Source organism: Python bivittatus, unplaced genomic scaffold (assembly GCF_059951505.1).
Source record: "Python bivittatus isolate LINGU-HERP-01145 unplaced genomic scaffold, Pbiv_v1 ctg000850_np1212, whole genome shotgun sequence".
Lineage (NCBI taxonomy): Eukaryota > Metazoa > Chordata > Lepidosauria > Squamata > Pythonidae > Python > Python bivittatus.
In genome coordinates this window covers 1,643,885-1,662,947 of record NW_028277112.1, presented here as the reverse complement: position 1 = coordinate 1,662,947, position 19,063 = coordinate 1,643,885, and the positions used below count along the sequence as shown (strand labels likewise).

Sequence of the window (19,063 nt, the reverse complement as noted above, 5' to 3'; positions counted from 1 at the left end):
CTCAGAGCAGACAAATTCACTACAGGTCTCAGAGAAGTTTTACGCGGAAGACTTACCTGCGTTTTGAGTGTGATCTTTTCCTTCGAGATTTTGAACTAGATCTGGATTCTGAACGTGAGTGGGAACGCGATCGACCACCTTTTCTTTCACTGCTCTTTCCAGACTCTGAGAGAAAAAACGACTTTGCAGTGTAAGCTCAGAATATTTAAAGATCCCAGCTAACAATCTGGCACAAGTGGAATGTACCACATATATTGCAAGGGGCCTACTCTCTGCACATCTTCCTTCTTTGCAAAAATCCTTCAGAAACATCCAAGAAAGTCATTGCATATATTCGTTGAGTGCAGCCATCCTGCAGCAGTACACATAAACCAGATAATTATAAACAGCTAGCTAAATAAGGAATGGGATTTGTTGCTGCCACAATGCACAAGATTAAAACATGTTTGGTAAAATTGATTTCAGACAGAAAACACACAAAATCTGAGATAGCATTTTGAAAAGCTATGCAGAAATGCACATGCATAGCACTGGATTTTTATTGTCAAAGCATTGTTACAATTAAGTAGTTAATGCTCAAAACTTTAAAAACATAATGGGCTTGACCTATAAGGGAAGCAATAATTCTAAAACCAGGGTCAAGAAAATAAAATTTTGTTCATTCGGTTTTTATAATGTCTTTATAGCTAATAACTATATGAAATGGTAGACTGATTCATAATATGTATTCTTTAGTACTATCAAATGACTGTGGTATTTAAGGTCATTTTTTTTTTATAGTGTTTATTGAAAATGGACTGGTTATATGTCAGCTACAGCAAGAAAAAACTACCAAGGTATTTCTGGATGTTTTCTTTCATTTTTAAAGGTTATTACATACAGTTTAAAACAAGGAAAACAAGAATTTTAAGGGTCAGAATTGTCTTTTTCTGTGTAAGGCACTTAAGAAAATTAATGTTTTGATATTTGTTTCTCTGATAATTTGCCAAGTACTTCAGTAACTTTCATTACAAAATCAAGTTATAATCAGACTGCCTATGAGTTCTCTTCTGAAGTTGCGGTAAGTGACTAATTTCAACTGCATGGATTATTTTAGCAGTTTTTATGAAGGACTTCCCAGTCCAATAACTACAGTTTGCAATGCTAGTTTTGACTTTTCAGTTATCATAATTTTCTAATGATTTTGGATATTATAAGTATCTTGATAGATTCAAAAATGTCTTCTAAAGCCTGATACCTAAAATTAAAAAACAGAGCAACTGAGTGTGTTACTTATTTGCACTCAAAGAAAACACTTATATTTCCAAGGGAAGTTACATTTCAACACTAAAGAATGGGGCTGGAAACCATAATGAGATAGCAGTCAAGAAACAATGGAAACAAGAATGGAAGCATGTCAGGCAGTAAGAATGAAAAGTCTGAAAGAAGAATTAAAAAGAATAGAAAATGAAAGAAGGTTGGAAAAGCAAGCAGTTGTGAATGGTTAGGCCAAAAAAAGGAAAGAGTTTTTTAAAAAAAGCTATTAAAAATTATTCAATACTCTGACATTAAAAAGCAGTGCTATCAGGTACCTTAACAGCACATTCTTGACTACAAAGTACTAAAACCATTCAGTGATGAAACCAATGTCATCAAAACTACTGGATCACCAAAGAGTTTTGCCCAGGATAGCCTCTCCCTGTTTCCTAGAGGAAAAAAAACGCTCTACAAATGCACACCAGGAGCTACACCAGTGGAAATACTTCGTTTTCTTGAAAAGCAAGGAAAAGCCTACCTGGCTCAATAGCAGCTGATATAAAAGACTGAGCTTCCCGTACTCTCTTCATCACTTCTTCCAACTCCTTTGCAGCAGCTTGTGGTGTCATTTCAGGAGGCTTCACTATTGCATTATTGGAGTGATTTATTCTAAATTAAACCACAGATTTTACTTAGTTATTTCATTGCACATATGCATATGCCTCATTCTGATGTATTATCTGCTCTTTTTTTTATGTGCAATCAAGTAGAAAATGGGCTCATGTTATTAGCTCACAGCTGGTTTGGACTAAACTCCAAAACAATGATTTTAAAAAATAAAACTACTCATTTTTTATCTTCTTATTCCCTGAGGAATTGTCACCTTTTGTTTTTCATTAGCTTTTGCCTTTACTCTTTCTTAAGGAATCTTATATTTTTAGTGGTAAGTTTAAATATTGCAAGATTTGTTCTTTTAGCTGAAATGATGAACAACATCTGGATTTTATTTTATTTTAAGCAAGAAATGGCATTCTGTTTCTGAAAGATATTTATGTGTGATTTTGCAAATTTCATCCTTTTTTTTTTTTTACATGAGAAAGATCCGAAAGGATAGTATTTGACTCAAGCTAAGTTATATTGTGATTTGCTTGTTTTTGGCTTAGTAAATTAATCCATCCACTGTCGCTTTATCAGTAATGGTTAGGCAAACAAACCATCATTTAGTGGAATATATGAATCCTAGATAATCACTAGTTGCGTTTGCTCACACAACTGCCTAACTGGGACATAATTTCTACAGTTTATTATGGAATATGCATTTACCATGAGGAGTCCTTTCCTTGACTGAAACAATAAACAAACAGCAAGTTATGATTAAATGGGGGGAAAATTAAACCACTATCACATATACATTTTACATAAAAGCCCACAGCTTTTAGCAATTACTTACTCTGCCTATTTCCCCTCTCAGCTGATGAGACAGAAGGCAAATTAATTTGAAAACATGGTACAAGAAAGACCTGAGATCTGCTAGTAAAATACCTCCAAAGGACTCAGACTCAGACTCTTTGCTTCTTCCCCTTATGTCAAATCATGTTCCCATACCTCCTTAAATGCTCCCCCCAACGCTTTCTCATTTAACTGGATCACATTTAATTCTTCTCTGGTTGCATTACTGTTCTCCTAAGCCGCCTCTTCTCTCCACCTTCTTTATTTCCTAAGAATGCATATAGCTCTACCTGAAGCCCAGAGGCATTTTGACTATCAAGATAGCATTTAGCTTGAGCCTATCGCTTCATTTTAAAGAGATCCAAGCAAAATATTAAATTAGCATAGTATTTTAAATTCTGTTAGGTATCAAGAGAACACTTCCCAGATGTAAAAGAGAATGTGGGAATGTGTGTGTGGCCAGTTGCCTATCCCTGTACATATAAAATGAAACAAAAATGAAGCCATTAAACTGCTTCTTATCTGATTTTGCAAAATCTGCCTTTAATCTCTAAATCTTACGGCATTTAACATGGGGGTCTCCAGATGGACTACGATTTCTAGGATACTCAATCAGTACAGTGAATTGTTCAAGATCTCTGGCACAGGACAGGAACCTATCAATGTAGTATAGAATTGTGTCTCAATTTACCAGCTGCCTTTATGAAAATATAACACATACAGATTGGGAGTGTTCTCTAGGGTTTTCATAAAAGCATCTTTCCAATCACATTTTTTCAGATGCTTTTAGTTGAAGATGCCAGGGATGAACTGCAACTTTCTATAGATCAACTTATCCATGACTTCTGACCAAAGTGTATTTATTAGCTAATTATAGCAAATGTGTCACTTGTTTTATTTTGAATAAAGTCAATGAAATACCAATAAAACATTTGCATTTTTCCCATAGACATTCAGCAGACCTATTTGTTGAATGTATGCAATATACTGCTTAAGTAAACCCATGAGGCTTCCACAAATTTTGTGCAAATGCATACAAACATTCCTATAAAGATATGTACATATGATGCTAGAAGCAGGCAACCTAATACTCTCCATTTGCTTTGGACTACAACTTTTAAAAACCCTTTCCATTCTGGCCAATGTTGATACAAATTGATTATATACAATGTATTTTTCTTACTTCAATGGTCTGTCTCCAAACACAACTCCATTAAAGGCAAGGGCTCTAGGTACAGAATTCTGGTCAGCAAATTCCACAAAGGCAAAGCGTGTTGGCTGGGTTTCGTCACCTGCCATCCGCACAAACTTAACTTCTCCAACTTGCTTGAAAAACTCAAGCAACTGATCGGCTGTTGTAGTCTTAGGAAAAAAACAAACTCAGGTTAAAAACAAGTTGTAAACCCTGATTCTGCTTATTGGTTAATCTGAACCTAGACTAACATAAAGAGTAAAGTGTAGTTATATCCAAGAATCATGCCAACTACAATGTTGATTTCTGTCACAATAATGGATGTGCAAACAAAAACCTTTCCTGTATCTTGATTACTGGAGTCACCAATATTAAAAACAAGAAATAATACTTTTATTTCCATGATTCCTAAACAATCACACCTTACACATCTTGTTTAAATGGGCCAGACTATAAGCGTGGAATTTTCCAATTCTCCCCCTTCTCCAAAATGAAATGGTAACAATGATTATTTGGTATCTACTTTAAAAAATGTTAGTTTTGAATATATGGCTTAAGCCTAAATCTGAATTCGTGGCAAAGGAATAAATCTAAAAGAGTAACTGAGAGTTAGTGAAGGATATATGGGTGACGAGAAATTCTGTATGTGCTTAAGATGAAGTTAAGAGAACAATTAACTGCACAGAGATTTAGTTTTCAATGGTTTTCATATGCACAATTAAAAGAAAGATTTAGCACGGATAAAAAAGTAATGGGAATTCAACAACATAATACGGAATTTGAAAATGAATTGCGTACAAATGAACATGTGATTGCAAAAAAGTATAAACTTTTGTTGAAATCTGAAAAGAAGAGGAACATGTTTGCATGATAAAATAGGCTAAGAATTTTGGTTACAATATACAGATGGGTCAATGGGAGAGAATGTGGATAAGGGACTGAAATTTACATTGTGTTATAATTTAAGATAGAATGTTTACAAAATGATGTACTGTTGGTATATGACACCAGAGAAATTATCTAAGATGTATAAAGATACTTCTAGTCAATGTGAAAATGTGATGTTTATTCTTTGTTCAATGCCCCCCGTTTTGTTTTGTAGATTTTGCTATTAGATTCTTTTAGTCTGGGCTGTCCACTTGATTTAATGTTTTTAGCTGTTTTTATGTTTTCTCTAGTGTTGTATGCCACCCAGAGTCCACTGGAGTTGGGTGGCCACTAAATAAACAAACACACACACACAAACATGGAGGGTCATTTTACTATGCATGGTAGACTTCTGAAAAAAAAAAAAAAAAGGAAACAGATACATACGATGATACAAAGATTTTTGAAGATTAATATTGAGATGAAACCAGAACTCTTTTTATTGGGACTTATGAAGAGTCAATTAGAAAAGACTTATGGAAGACTGATTTTATATATGGTAACTGCAGCAAGATTATTATATGCACAAAGATGGAGAAATACTGAAATACCCACAATGGAGGAATGGATCATGAAGAATTAGCAGAGATGGCAATAAGTACTTTTATAAAAGACTGGAAACCTTTTATGGGCTTTTTGCTGAAAATGGAAAAAAGTGAAATGGTGATATCTGGATTTGATGATTGAAAAAAAATTAAATAAGGGGCTGAAGGGGTTATTATAATGTTAAGGAAGGGAGGAAGGATAATTAGTTTGTAACTGATGTAAAGAAGGGCAGAAGTAGCTTCTTCAACTATCATTTTTTCTTTAATTGCATTCTTTTCTGTACTTTTTTCTTTTTCCCTTTTTCTTATATACTTCTGTATTTGTCTTTTAGCTACGTAAAACGTTTAATAAAAATCAATAATAAAAAGAAGTTCTGTATGTGAGATGGGCCATTTTTTGGTAGTGTCAACGGAAGGGAAGGAACAAAAGAAACTAGAGAATAAATGAGAAGTAGATATGTAAAAGATAACACTGACGCAGCTTGGAATAGAATGGAAATAAGTGCTACAGAACTATATTGAGTTATGCTAGTGGAACACCATGATGGAATGAGGAAGTGAAAAAGGCTAAACGAGAAAACATGCATAAAGAAGAATGGTTGCTACAATAAATGAGCACAAAATAAAGATACCGTATAAGGTAAATACAGAGAAAAAGACAATTGCAAAAATGAACTGAAAAAGAGTAAGAAAGAGTTAACATTAAAAGTAGCAGAGAAAAGAAGCATTGATATTGATCGATATAAGAACTGTTTTGGAAGTGTGTGAAGAGGGGTATGTAGGGAGTCTTCAGCAGAGTAAACCAAATTAAAAGTGATTACATTATTTGGGATGAAACTGAGAAGAAGGAATGCTGAAGGAGTATTTTAAAGATTTGTAAGGAATGCTGAATAATAATAATAATAATAATAATAATAATACATTGAAGAGCAGAAATGAAATGAATGATACAAATGTTGGTGTTCAAGGAAAAAAATGATAAATCAATCCTTTATGAACACTGAAAAATAGTACAGATGCAAGTATAGAAGGTATAACTGCATAAACACTGAAAATATAGTTTGTCTATGGAGTGACTCTGTCACTTGTTTAACATGTGAAGATTGTATGTGTTCCAGTTATTGTATAAAGGAATAATAATGGCATACTTCCAATGGAAAATGAAAAGGAGAAAAAAAAAAGAAAGAAAAAAGGAAAAGGGAAAAGATAGTTTGGTGTAGTGGCTAAGGTGCTGTCCTAGAAACCAGAAGTCTGTGAGTTCTTGGTCACCCTTAGGCATGAAAGCCAGCTGGGTAACTTTGGTCAGTCACTCTGTCTCAGTCCAACTCACCTCACAGGATTGTTGTCGTGGGGAAAATAGATGGGCAGGAGTACTACATATGTTCACCACTTTGAGTTATGCATATAAAAGGCAGGATAAAAATCTAGTAACAACAAGTAGAAGAAAGAATGCAAAAACTATGGGGGGAATTACTTTGTTCCATGCTCCTGGAAAGGTGTTTGGCAAAATTCTGATTGAAAGAATAGAAGAGATGGCAATGAACAAAATTTGAAACTGAAGTTTTGGTTACTGAATACAGTAAAAGCAATATATTATGAAAGTAAAGCAAGCGCAGTGGAATGCTTATCAAATGGCTCAGTGCTGAGCAGAATGCTTATCAAAGGGTTTAACACTAAGAATGTGTGACTTCTTATATTCACAGATAAATGAAACTTTTATGTCAGTGTTTCTCAACCTGGTTGGCTGAGGAATTCTGTGAGTTTAAGTCCAGACATCTTAAAGTTGCTAAAGTTGAGAAACACTGTTTTATGTCATGGCAGCCACCCTTCAGACCATTATCCTCACAGAGATCAGATTGGCCTCAACTCTATCAGCCTCTCCTAAAGCCTTAAAAACTTGGTTTTGCCACTGGGCCTAGGAAGGGGAGCTGAGCCTGTGAATTGGTTATGTTATTCTGTGACTGATGGGTCTTTTAACCCAGCTGCTGTTTTATGTGTTTAGTTTTTATTTTTTTCTGTTTTTATACTTTTTTAATACTATTAACCACCCAGAGTCATGAACTTGAGATGGGCGGCCATATAAATTAAAATAATAAATACATAAAGGAATGCCAGTAGTGATATTAGAGTTGTACTGATTGGAGATATGAAGGTATATATAGTATTATATGCAGACACAGCTGGGATGATTTGTAGTGAATGTTAAATACAGGCAGTCCTCATTTAACAACACTAATTTGAGCTAGAAACTCTTTCATTAAGTGATGTGGTCCTAAGCCAAAAAATCACATGACAATGCTGCTTAGCAACAGCAGTTCTGGCAGTCCCAGCAGCCATCATTAAATGAGGACAATGTGGGTTGTTAAGCAGGGACCTCACATGACTGCGATCTCTGACTTCCTGCCGGCTTCCCCACTGACTTTGCTTGTGGGAAGCCAGCAGGGAAGGTGGCAAATCACAATCATGTGACCATAGGATGCTGCAACAGCAGCAAGTATGAGGTCCGGTCGTAAGCACCACTCATTCAGTGCCATCATAAGTTGCTGAACAAGTGGTGGTTAAATGAGGACCACCTGTATATTGTATGATTCAACAGGAAATATGGACCTGAAAATCAAAGTATGAAAGACCAAGGTAGTTGGATTTGATGGAGAGAATGGAGCAAACAACTGCAAGTTATACATAAATGACAAAATAAGCAGCTAACTTTTTATTAATGTATTTCACTGTAACAAAAACGTTTACCTGGGAATTCAGGTTTCCAACATATACAGTCCTTCTAATTTCATCAATCTTGGAAGGATCCACATTACCCATAATGGGCGGCTGGGGTATGTCTCCAATGGCTGTAATGTTATGGTCCAATGCTGTGGCTGGTATAGCTCCTAGTGGACCAAGGGAAATTCCTATCTGTAAATAGAAGATAAAAGAATACAGAAACAAGCACAGAGTCTTTCTTCTACTTCAGACCAAAACAAAAATATTTTTGTACTGATTTCAAAAATATCTGAGAACACTATAAAAAAATCCACTAAGGTATAACTTCAGTTTAAAACATGAAGCAATAAGCTCTTCAAACTGAACTTCCAGGCCAGTAAAGCAATATTCTTAGCAGAAAAATCTGTACAAAGACTGAATAACTGAACTACTAAGCAGACCTGCTTCAGTCCTTTTAATCCCAGAAACTTCAGCACCTTTCTATGCAAGACTGAACCAATCTGTAAACATCTGTTTTTTCTTGCTATTTTCTCTGGTCCCCTTTGCTTATGTAGACTTAGTGGTGAAGTCTAAATCTTACTATGCTAGGGTTTTTGGTTTATTCTAATAAATGCCCCATCTTACTTTGGATTTTAAGTAATTACCCATTAGGCTGTGTCAGAGCCATCCCTACAATGGGCCACTTACCAAAAATGCAACTGAGTCAACTGCAGCCTTGTCAAGAAACAGTATTAAATCCAGCATTACTTACTGAACTCACAGGAGGCGTTGGTATAGGAAGCAACCCTCCACCAGGAATCAGACTTGTCATTGTTGGAGCAGGAGCCAAGAGGGAGAGGGCTTTGGCTTCATCTGGAATTTTACCTGAAGAGCAAAATGTTTTTGTTATCAAAAGTAAGGCCACCTTCCCAATTTTATTCTATTTATTATTACCCTTCAACTTAAATAAAGAAAAAAAAACTACAACAGCCTTTAAAAAAAGCAAAACAACACACGTTTTTCTTTCCCCTACTCCACTAGGAACAGTAAGTGAGCAAAACTACAATCTCATTACCGGATTTTTACTTTAAAAACTGAACAATGAGTAGATAATTATTTAACACTTTGAGCTATGGGTCACCTGTACTGGAAACTTAATGTTCATGAACCAAACGATATCAAGCATGGACGCTTTCGCAGGACGTTGTTTCACGGTGATCGAAAGGTGTGTTACACATGACAACCGTTCGTGTTGGCTGCATCACTAATAGCACACAGAACATCAGATACAGAAAAGAAGAACATTTTTTAAAGTTTAATCCCCAGAAATGGCAAATAACCAAATCAGTCAAAAAGAAAAAAAAATAGGAAATAGGAGTGTGCTAAGCAAAAACTGGCCTTTTCTTCTGCTGAAAGTGGCTGTGAAAAATATTGCCAGCTGATCACCAGTGGTCAATCTGGTACAACAAATCAAGCAAGGCAAGAAACATAATAATTCATAGCTTAAGTACTTTAACATACCAAGGCTCACAGCCTCTGTAGCATTACAAGGGGTTGTGCAATCTAGAGTCTTTACAAAAATATTTGCTTGATCACTGACACAATGTTTTATCTGCATAACGACAGTGCAGTTGATCCACTGCTGTATTTATAAGACGACAAGGAGATTCTATTTGTCTCCATACACGCTCTGGGAGCAAGGCTTACCTCAATACAATTGCTCAAGTTCTTAACCCAGAAATGTTTCAGGTTAGGGACTCTGGACTAAGTGCTTTTGAAGTAGAAAAGCAGGATAAAAAATACTTTAAATAATTAAATAAAAATTATTTTGTACTAACCATGCTTAACCATGTTTCCATAATGGATTACAATTGGATTGAACTTACTAAAAATGTACTTTAAGGATAACCAACTTATATTATCCTTAAAATGCTTAACAGCAGCTAATTACTGTATTGTGGGTTATGCCTAAACAATCTAAGAGTAAATGTTTTAAGCACAGACCACTAAATGGATTAGTTCTAAATCTAACCAGAAATTACAGACTGCACCTGGCAAAATACTCTGCCAAGGAGTCACCTTTGCCTGAAGTAACTGTTACTTATCAGAATAAGTAAATAATTTTAGTCAGTTTGGTCGTCATAGAGAATCTAATTATCTAGAATTATAACAGCATTTCTAAAGGGAAAAAATATACAGCAATTTTCTGTAATTTCTTGTATTAAAAGCCCCACCAACTAATCCTCTGATGCTATAGTGTTGATGCTCCATTAAAAAAAAGCCAAAGATATAATGTGCATAACAATTCAGATCTTTGAATTAACTTCAAAAAAGTTATCCCACATAAAAAAGGTGAAGATGCTTCTGATATTAAAAAGCTGCCTGAAGATCTATATTAAACTTTCTGACTTGAGTTTCTGAAGGATACAATGAAAATGTATTATTTAAATTTTAATGCACACTACAAAAAACACCTGTTTAAAGTTTATTATATATAAAAGTTGCAGACTTTTGGTTGGGGGGGGAAAGACCAGCTACATAAATAACATATTACTGTTTCACTTCACTGAATGGATCTAAAAATAACAGGATCTAGACTGAAATGGTAAGTGGACTGTATTTAAATGAAAGTATTTCAAGACCAATCTGCTATCATTCTACTGAGGAATAAGTCCCATAGCATTCAGTTGGACTTATTCTTAAATCAATTGTTATTAACTGCAGCCTTCCATGACTGTATCTAATTGGTATTCCTGCTACTGATGGAAGATTTTTTAATCCAGTGGAGGCATTCACTAGCCAAACAGGGAAAGAAGTAAATTTCCTCATTCCTGGAAGAAGCAGAGAAATCATACAGAGTAGTGAAGGGTCATAGAGAGTAGCCTCTCCCACTTAATTAAGGAACTTTTGATCAGTGGATAGCCACCAATTACATACTACACTATAGCAACTTATAGTAAATACCTGAATTTATCTTTCTAAACTACATAGCTAAATGCTAATAATTTACTAGAGAACAAACCTTCTTTTAAAAAGCCAAACCAAAAAAAAAATTGAATACCCATTTTCAAAACTAAAGAAAATAAAAAAATCTAAATATCTGCTACATATAAACTTACATCCAGAAAGAGCCCAACTGTACCTCACTCAACTTGTGCAAGACCAATCTTTTACCTCAGTAAATTATGCAAGACTAAATACAATTGCATTTTTTCAATGTAATCATAAATAAGGAAGGAATGAAAATTCATAAAAATGTATTTCAACAGTTATTTCTGCAAAAGACATTCCTACGCACAGGACTCCTTAAGTGTACAACACTCAGCACTGGTGATGGCTCAAATGACACTTAAAAGCAATGATGTGAAGCATGAACATGCACAAAAGGCTTTCACTCAGAACTAGACCATGTCATTTTAAACTGATTAGTAACTGTAACTGCTACTTCAATCTGTGTAATTTATTTCTGTCAATTTAAAACTTCTGTCAAAAGTCTTACCCCCTCATTTTAGGCCACCTTTATCCTTCTAAATAATTTGTAGCTTTAGCATAGATCCCGCTGGTCCATTATATGAACCAAAATTTCTAGTAAGGTCTACTGCTAATAATGTAATTCCCTACTTACTGATAAAATTACCAGAGCACAATAAAATATTGTTTATTAAAGAAAAAAGACACACAAAACTACAATAAAAGATGTCAAAAACAATTTGTGAACTCTCATTTCTGTTGCAGAAAAAAGTAAGTTATTGTTCTTGGGAAGGTTCTGCAGAAAATATTCAAATTCTATGATGTGTCTCTGTTGAATCTGAGACAGACTGTCGTAATCATGTGCCAAGATGCAAGAAAGAAAAAGTGATGCTTGTCACCTTCCCACAGAATGCTACAGTAAAGAGAAGACAATATACAAAACAAACACTGGTCAGTGCAGCCTTATTTTGAGCACTCCCTAATTTTTCAAGTTTTGTTACAGAAATTAGTATATTGAATATCAAATTAAACAGATGACCTATTGATCTTGAAATAACACTAGCCTTCTTGACATATCAAGTTATCCATATGTTTATATATTCTGCAGTTCAAATCTCAATGGGAAATCTCAATAGGCTTCCACAAAGCTTAGACATGAAGAGGACCATTTCTAGGTATTTGCTAAAATACATATTTTGAAAAGTAAGAATCAGAGAGGTTCAGGGTGGGGACATGGGGAGAAGAAAAGAAAGGAAGTTTCTGAAGACATTTCAGAAGAAATGAACACTTCAAAGTTTAGTCCAGAGAAAACTTTGTATAATATAATAGCTGAGTTATATGGAGGTAATGTAAACAATTTGATCACTTCATTTGGCAACCAACATAGTTCTAATTAAGAATACATAAGTTATTAAATGCAAAGTCTAAGCTGATTTTAGAATTATGCCAGCTCTTACTGACATTAGTATTTAGAATTAGTATTAGTTTCACAGGGTCAAGTTTAAAATGAGTCATGAATTCCTATAACAGAACAGCATTTTTACAGAACTGAAAAACCAGTTCACAAGTAGAAACAAAAGAGTTACAGCAAGAAAGGGACAAAATTAAAAAAAAAAGAGAAAAGAAAAGAAAGCAAAACAAAACAAAATAATAAAAACAGAGACAGGGCGTCCATCTTCTGCAGGCCAGACTCCGTTCTCATTTCCCCCATGAAGTTGTCACTTGGCGGCAGGTTTAGTGGCATGGCAAACAATGCCTAATTCAGGCAAGTGTAACAGGTCTGCCTTGGCCAGTCTAGTCATCTAATAATGCACAAATATCACACAGAGAAAACATACAAAACCAAATTAATAGTCAAAATCCATCTACCAGAAAATGTGGACATAAAGTTCAGAATGATGATTAAAGGTGGCATCAGATGTATTTCAATCTTGTCTTCTCTCAAAGTCAGAGAGAAATCTCAAATACACATAAAATGAGAAGGGAACCACGCATTTTGACAATGTGATGTTTCATTGTATCCAAAATCACAAAGTAAGTGATGAAGTATGAGTTATATATTTGACATCATTTTTACTATTCAGTGAAGCCACTGCCATGCAATGCTGAGAATCATTCCTGACAAACAAGATGAACATTTCAAAAAGGTCTCAACATTCTTCTCTCCCCATGTCTTTTTGTGTCTGTCTTTTGTACAATAATCAGTTCAGAAACAGAAACCATATCACACCATTTGGATTTCTCAGTAGAGAGTAAATCAACAGAGCACTTGTGCTCTACATCCTGCATTAACTCTCCACTTTTCATATGAAATCCAAGGAAGCTGAGGAGTCTGATAATATACAAGCCTATGGATTTGATCTGAGCATTTCACTTCAATAAAACCATATGAATCACATGTAATAATCTCAAAACTAAGATAATTAAGAAATTATATTTACCCAACACTGACTGTAGAGGAATATCTTCGCATACTTACTCTGGAATAGCTGTCAATAGGCTTACTTTTGGGTAGGCCTATTGGTAGAACAATCCTTCCCAATCTGAGTATCTTTCACCTGTATTCAATGAATTCCTCAAATTCCCAGCCAAAACAGTTGAAAGCTGGTTGAGAATTCTATGAACTGAAATTTAGCATATCTGGAAAGGACCCAGTTGGGGAAGATCTCTGTATAAATTCAGAGGTTTGGAAAAAAGAATTTATACTGCATGGGTGGAGGAGGTAAATGCTAATGATTGCTGCATTCTCTTCAATTGTTTTTCCATGTATCAATTTTGTAACCCACACAGACTGTTAAAATGGTAAATTATATGCAAAATTCAAACCAATACATTTTATACATTTAATTCTAGATGTAGTATCTTATTGATCTAATGCAGTAATACCACATAATAGGGAATGCATTTTTAAAACCTAACAACTCATTGAGTGAGGAATTATAATTTATCTAAGTGTCATTGTAATATAAATGACTTTGCTTTCTGTTAACTCATCTTATTAGGGAGCCAAATTTAAACAGGGCTAAGGAACACCACTAAATCCCTTGTATTAGCCTAGTGGCAAATTTAGTAAAGTTAGCAAAGAGAAGGCTTTTTCAGCTAAAGGAAACTTTGTGTCTTTCTGAGCTGTTTCTAGCACAGAATACAAGATAAAGTGAAGAACAGAAATTGTCTTTTCATGTGCTCTTCTACTCCTGGCATGGAAACTCCACACATACAGGAGATATGGCATATCCTTCTTAGTAATCAAATATAAAAATACAAGCAAGATTACAATTTATAACAGAAGTACAAGCCAATATATTGAGCCTAAAAAACTTCAAAGATGTATGTAACCTTTGATAACTATGGTCATTTTATGAAGCTATTCCAAAATCATATTGTTGCAGACAGAGAAAGGGAATACATGAACCTGATAAAATGGTATTTTTATATATTTGTTTTTCCTAAATAAACCATCAGTACAAACAAAAATGAATTAGTAAAAATTAAATAACCTAACTTACTAATACTTTTAAGACATTATTCTTATCAAAGACAACTTTGCTTTTAAAGCATCTTTAAAGGCACTCATTTGCAATACTCTCAACCCAGATATGCCCACCTTATTGCACTGGAAAATGAATCTGTTACTTAGAACAAAACTATGCCACATTTAGTTCTCTGAAGACAAACTGTATAGTTGTATTATAAGTAATATATTCCATTCTGTGTATATATATTAATTTGCTTTATTTCTTTATATTTAATAAAATATTTCATAGAATTAAGTCTATCAAGAACTGTGACAAAATTGTGAGGACCAAGAAGAACAAGTAAAGATGTTTAACAGCCCCAGCAGATACCTCTTTGATATTTGTGTTTTTAGGAAGCTTTAGATTTTTCACAGCCAAAAGAGCTATGAAGCTTATTTAGAACAAAAAACAAAACAATCTGGACTCCACAACATAAACTCTTCAGACTATACACAGCCCTGTCAATGGAGCCCCCGCTCCAATATTCTACAGTAATCCACTAAACTGCTATAAGATAACCTACATTAATTGGATAAAGATATTCCAAAGGAAAAATGGGAAAAAAAAAGTGTGAAAAATTGAAAGTGTCCCAGGTCACAAAGGAAGACTATAGACAGGCAGCCTAGAACTGTTAAGCTACTTTCCAGAAAGCAAAAGTTCAGCATGAACTAAGTTTAAGGATGCTAAGAATAATAGAAAAAACTTCTTTAGATATGTTCACAATAAATAAAAATGGCAAAGTGCTAACAGATGGCAAAGTGCTAACAGATAACAAAGTAAATAAAGTCAGAGCTACTCAATCCTTATTTTAGTTCATTTTTTTCCAAAAAAAAAGTATGAGTTCTACCAAGTAATTATGAAAAACAGTAGGCTCGAGTGGAGGCTAGACAGCCATCTGATTGCGATGCTTTAATTTGGATTCCTGCACTGATCAAGGAGTTGTATTCAGGAACTTAAAATGAACCCTTCCAGCTCTGTGGCTGAAGCTTGGCACTAACAGAAACATAGTTGGGGATTATCTTTTTATTTTGAATGAGTTTAAATTTCCAGGGCCAGATGAATTGCATGCTAGGGCACTGAAGGAAATAGTTAATTGGCTTGGCTGAATTCTTATACATTTTCCTTCAGAAATCCTGGAGAACTGGTGAAGTGCCAAGTGACTGGAGGACAGCCAATATCATCCTTATCTTCAAAGAGAGGAAAAAGAAAGATTCAGTGCCAGTCAGCCTGACATCAATATCTAGGAAAATTTGGAGCAGAAGATAAGGAAATTAATTTGGAAAAAATATGGTACTTACCAAATGTTAGCATGGACAAATCTTGTCAAATTAATCTTATCTCGTTTTTTGATTAACTTCTTTAACAGATTTTGGGGATGCTGTTTATTTACTGCAGCAAAACATTTAATAAAGTAATTCATGACATTATTAGCAAGATAGTTAAGGACTGGGTAACAATTAAGTGGACACAGCTGTGTCAGAAATCATACTCAGAGCCTGCATATTGATCGTTCCTCATCAACTCAGAGACATATCAAACAGAATGCCACAAAGATCAGTCCTGTGTCTTCTATGTCTCAATATTTTTTATTAAACACTTGGATGAAAGAAAGGAAATGCTTCTAAAATTTGCAGAGAACATAACATAATGAGATAGCTAATACCCCAGAAGTCAGAAATAAAATTAATAATGATCTTGAGAGTTTTGGAGAATGATCTGAAACTAACAGAATTAAATCAATCAGAAATAAGTGCAAAACTCTTCCTTAGAAAACAACCATTAAATGTACAAGTATGGGATGGAAAATATATGACTTGGGAATAGTACTTATAAAAAGGCAAATGCAATCTGCCTGAATCATGGTAAATACTATTTTTACTTCATTCTACTTTGGCCAGAATAGTGCAGTACTTCAAGGAGCATTCAGAGAAGTTGTAAGAGATGCATATTGGGAGATGAGCAATGAGGGAGGAACTAGAAACAAGTATTATAAAGAAATATTGAAGGGGCTGTATATGCTTAGACTCGAGAAAAAACAACTAAGATATGATAGAACTCTTCAAATATCTGAAAGGATTTCATATAGAAAGTCAAAATCAATTCTGTATCATTCCAACAGAATAATTAATTTAAATTTCAGAAAAGCAGAATTAGACAGTTAAAAGAAACTTCGTGACAGTAAAAGCAGTTTGTAAACAGAATCAGAAGCTATTAATTCTATCTATAACAGATTTATAGAAAGTAAAAGGCTGAGGATGTAAAGGCTGCAGATGGCAATCATGGAACCAGTGGTTCCCAGCCTAGAGAGAACCATTATAGTAAAGGTAACTCAGCCACGTCCAAGGGTCATCAAATACCCCACCAAACAGCTTTAATTAAGAAGGGCAAACAAGAGATGCCTAGAGTTTAAACTCTGGAGCATAGCTGTAGCTATAAAGTTGCAGTGGGCAATCAATTGTTGAGTTTTGAAACATACTGTGCCCCCACTGAGCTACACTTCATTAGTTCCCGTAAGTCTTGAACTACTTACAGATATTTTTGTTCAAAATCCCACCTTTTAACTTCTGCCTGAATAATTAGAATTGTACTGTAGGTTTCAGCTGTTGTTCCCAACATTTTCCCTTTCTATTGACTATGAACAGCAGGAATGAATCATTACCTCTAGTACTTTTCAAACTCCACTCTTACCTGCATGATTATTCTACTTCCTTGCCTCTCTACTCCAGCTACAAAACTGGCATTCAAATATACATACTGAGCTAACACAACCAAAGCTAATGCAGGAATAACTGATTATGTAAATATTTTGCAACACTACTATCCAGAGTAAATGCACGCTAACACTAATATAGCCCAATTAAACCCATAGAACACCCCACTTAACTAAAATTCCAATAATATTAGAAGTATATACAGGAATAATTTTTTTCAGCAGGCCTTTGCCTTGAAAAATGGCATGGGCATCAAAAAAATAAAAATAAGCAAAAATGGTTGAAACCTCATCCTATATGTGATTTCACATGGGAGATTTGATTTCAGTCATTTTTAAATATTTAATTACTCTATTCTATTTTACTTGACTCATAATGGAAACTAAGAAATATAGTTTTTTTACTGAGGTAACACAGTAGTGTGCTCACTCCCACTTAATTCAAAATATATTTAAGACATTTTCAGATGTAATTATGTTTTGATCTGTGTTGCTGAACTCACTTTTTCTAGGCAAATAGTCAACACAATATTTTGGAATAAAAAATTTTAGTGAAAGAAACAAGTCTTCATCCTTGTAAAAGACTAAATTACATTAAATAAAGTATCCATATATTTTAGAACTAAAGAAACACTGAAAATTTATAGAACTCCATGTAATTTCTTCTTTCCTTTTTATTGTCCTGTTTTATTGAAAGAACAGCAAATGCACACATGGTATCATCTCCTTCCCAAATGCTAAAAAAACATAAGAAACAAGCTGACAGAGTAAAGACCACAAAAATAAAAAACATGTTTAAAATACCAACCTTCTGCACAGGGCACAACTATCAGAGCTCTGTCAATAAAAACTGTGTTTGTTAGATGCTGGGCCACACCAACACTTGAAGATTCCCGAAACTTAATATAACATACTTTGGAGGAAAAAGCGAGCGGTGCATTGCTGCAAGAAAAAGAAAACCAATTAGATGTTACAGTTTAATCCTGCTTTTTCCAGCTGTGCTAAAAGGCAACTATGAACACAGAAATACAAAAAAATTAAGACTTATATTTTTCCATATCTTTTTAGTCCACCTTAGGCTGATGCACATATAAATTAAGTTATTCACTAAGTACAGAAGATACTAGGCTGTAGTTCTTCTACAGATTTTTCATTTCTGATGTGTCCACTTCATATGTGGTTAGGAATATCAAGCTTTTGCCAGAGTCAATATCACTTAACAGTTGAGCTAAGAGTCCTATTTACTCTATAATATAACAAAATATATATCTAAACATCATCATAGCATTGTTGATGAAATATTACTTCACTAAGACTAAAATTTAAATTTTAATGTGTCCAAAAATATTCCACTAATATTTTATAAACTATTGTTGACTCCAATAATATTTTAATAAATGTCATATGACCCTTCTATGGCCCATTTAGGTGGCACCTTCTAAGTAACTTAGGCTGATCTTGAAAAAGCAGTTCAACCTAGTTAGAGCATGAAGTTTCTAGGAACTGAACTCAAACTGGAATAAAGACCATATATTATGTGAAGTTCTGTATGTGACTTAATATCTACAATTATGCTAAGATATTTAAGAAATGGTTTAACAGAAAACATTTGAAAAAGACCCTTTCTGAAATACACTTGATTTCTATGTCTTCCTTTGGATGCCTTATCATGTTTGTATCATTCCTTCTTTGACATTAAACTTGCAGGCTCATTTTTAATCACTCTGACATAACATTTACAAAGTAAGAATATTTCAGCCTATATAGAATGCTTCCAATTATCTCCCTCTGTATAGGTTGTAATCTTGGAAAACTTAGACCA

General features: G+C 34.2%; 1 protein-coding gene across 6 annotated transcripts in view; it reads right to left on the bottom strand.

Moving 5' to 3' along the window:
- The window catches only part of SREK1 (splicing regulatory glutamic acid and lysine rich protein 1), a 43,414-nt gene that overhangs the window by 19,115 nt on the left and 5,236 nt on the right, over positions 1-19,063 (bottom strand). The window contains exons 1-7 of one of the 6 annotated variants that reach the window (XM_088130301.1): positions 18,050-18,185; positions 9,188-9,310; positions 8,819-8,931; positions 8,095-8,259; positions 3,869-4,047; positions 1,775-1,905; positions 57-165 (exon numbers count right to left, since the gene is read on the bottom strand). In XM_088130301.1, the coding sequence (XP_087986427.1) occupies positions 57-165; positions 1,775-1,905; positions 3,869-4,047; positions 8,095-8,259; positions 8,819-8,878 (644 nt within the window). In that variant the 5' untranslated portion in view covers positions 8,879-8,931; positions 9,188-9,310; positions 18,050-18,185. Of the gene's footprint in view, positions 1-56; positions 166-1,774; positions 1,906-3,868; positions 4,048-8,094; positions 8,260-8,818; positions 12,819-15,829; positions 15,921-18,049; positions 18,186-19,063 lie in introns of those variants that run through there. The other 5 variants (XM_088130298.1, XM_088130299.1, XM_088130296.1 and 2 more) reach the window with 5 other exon arrangements.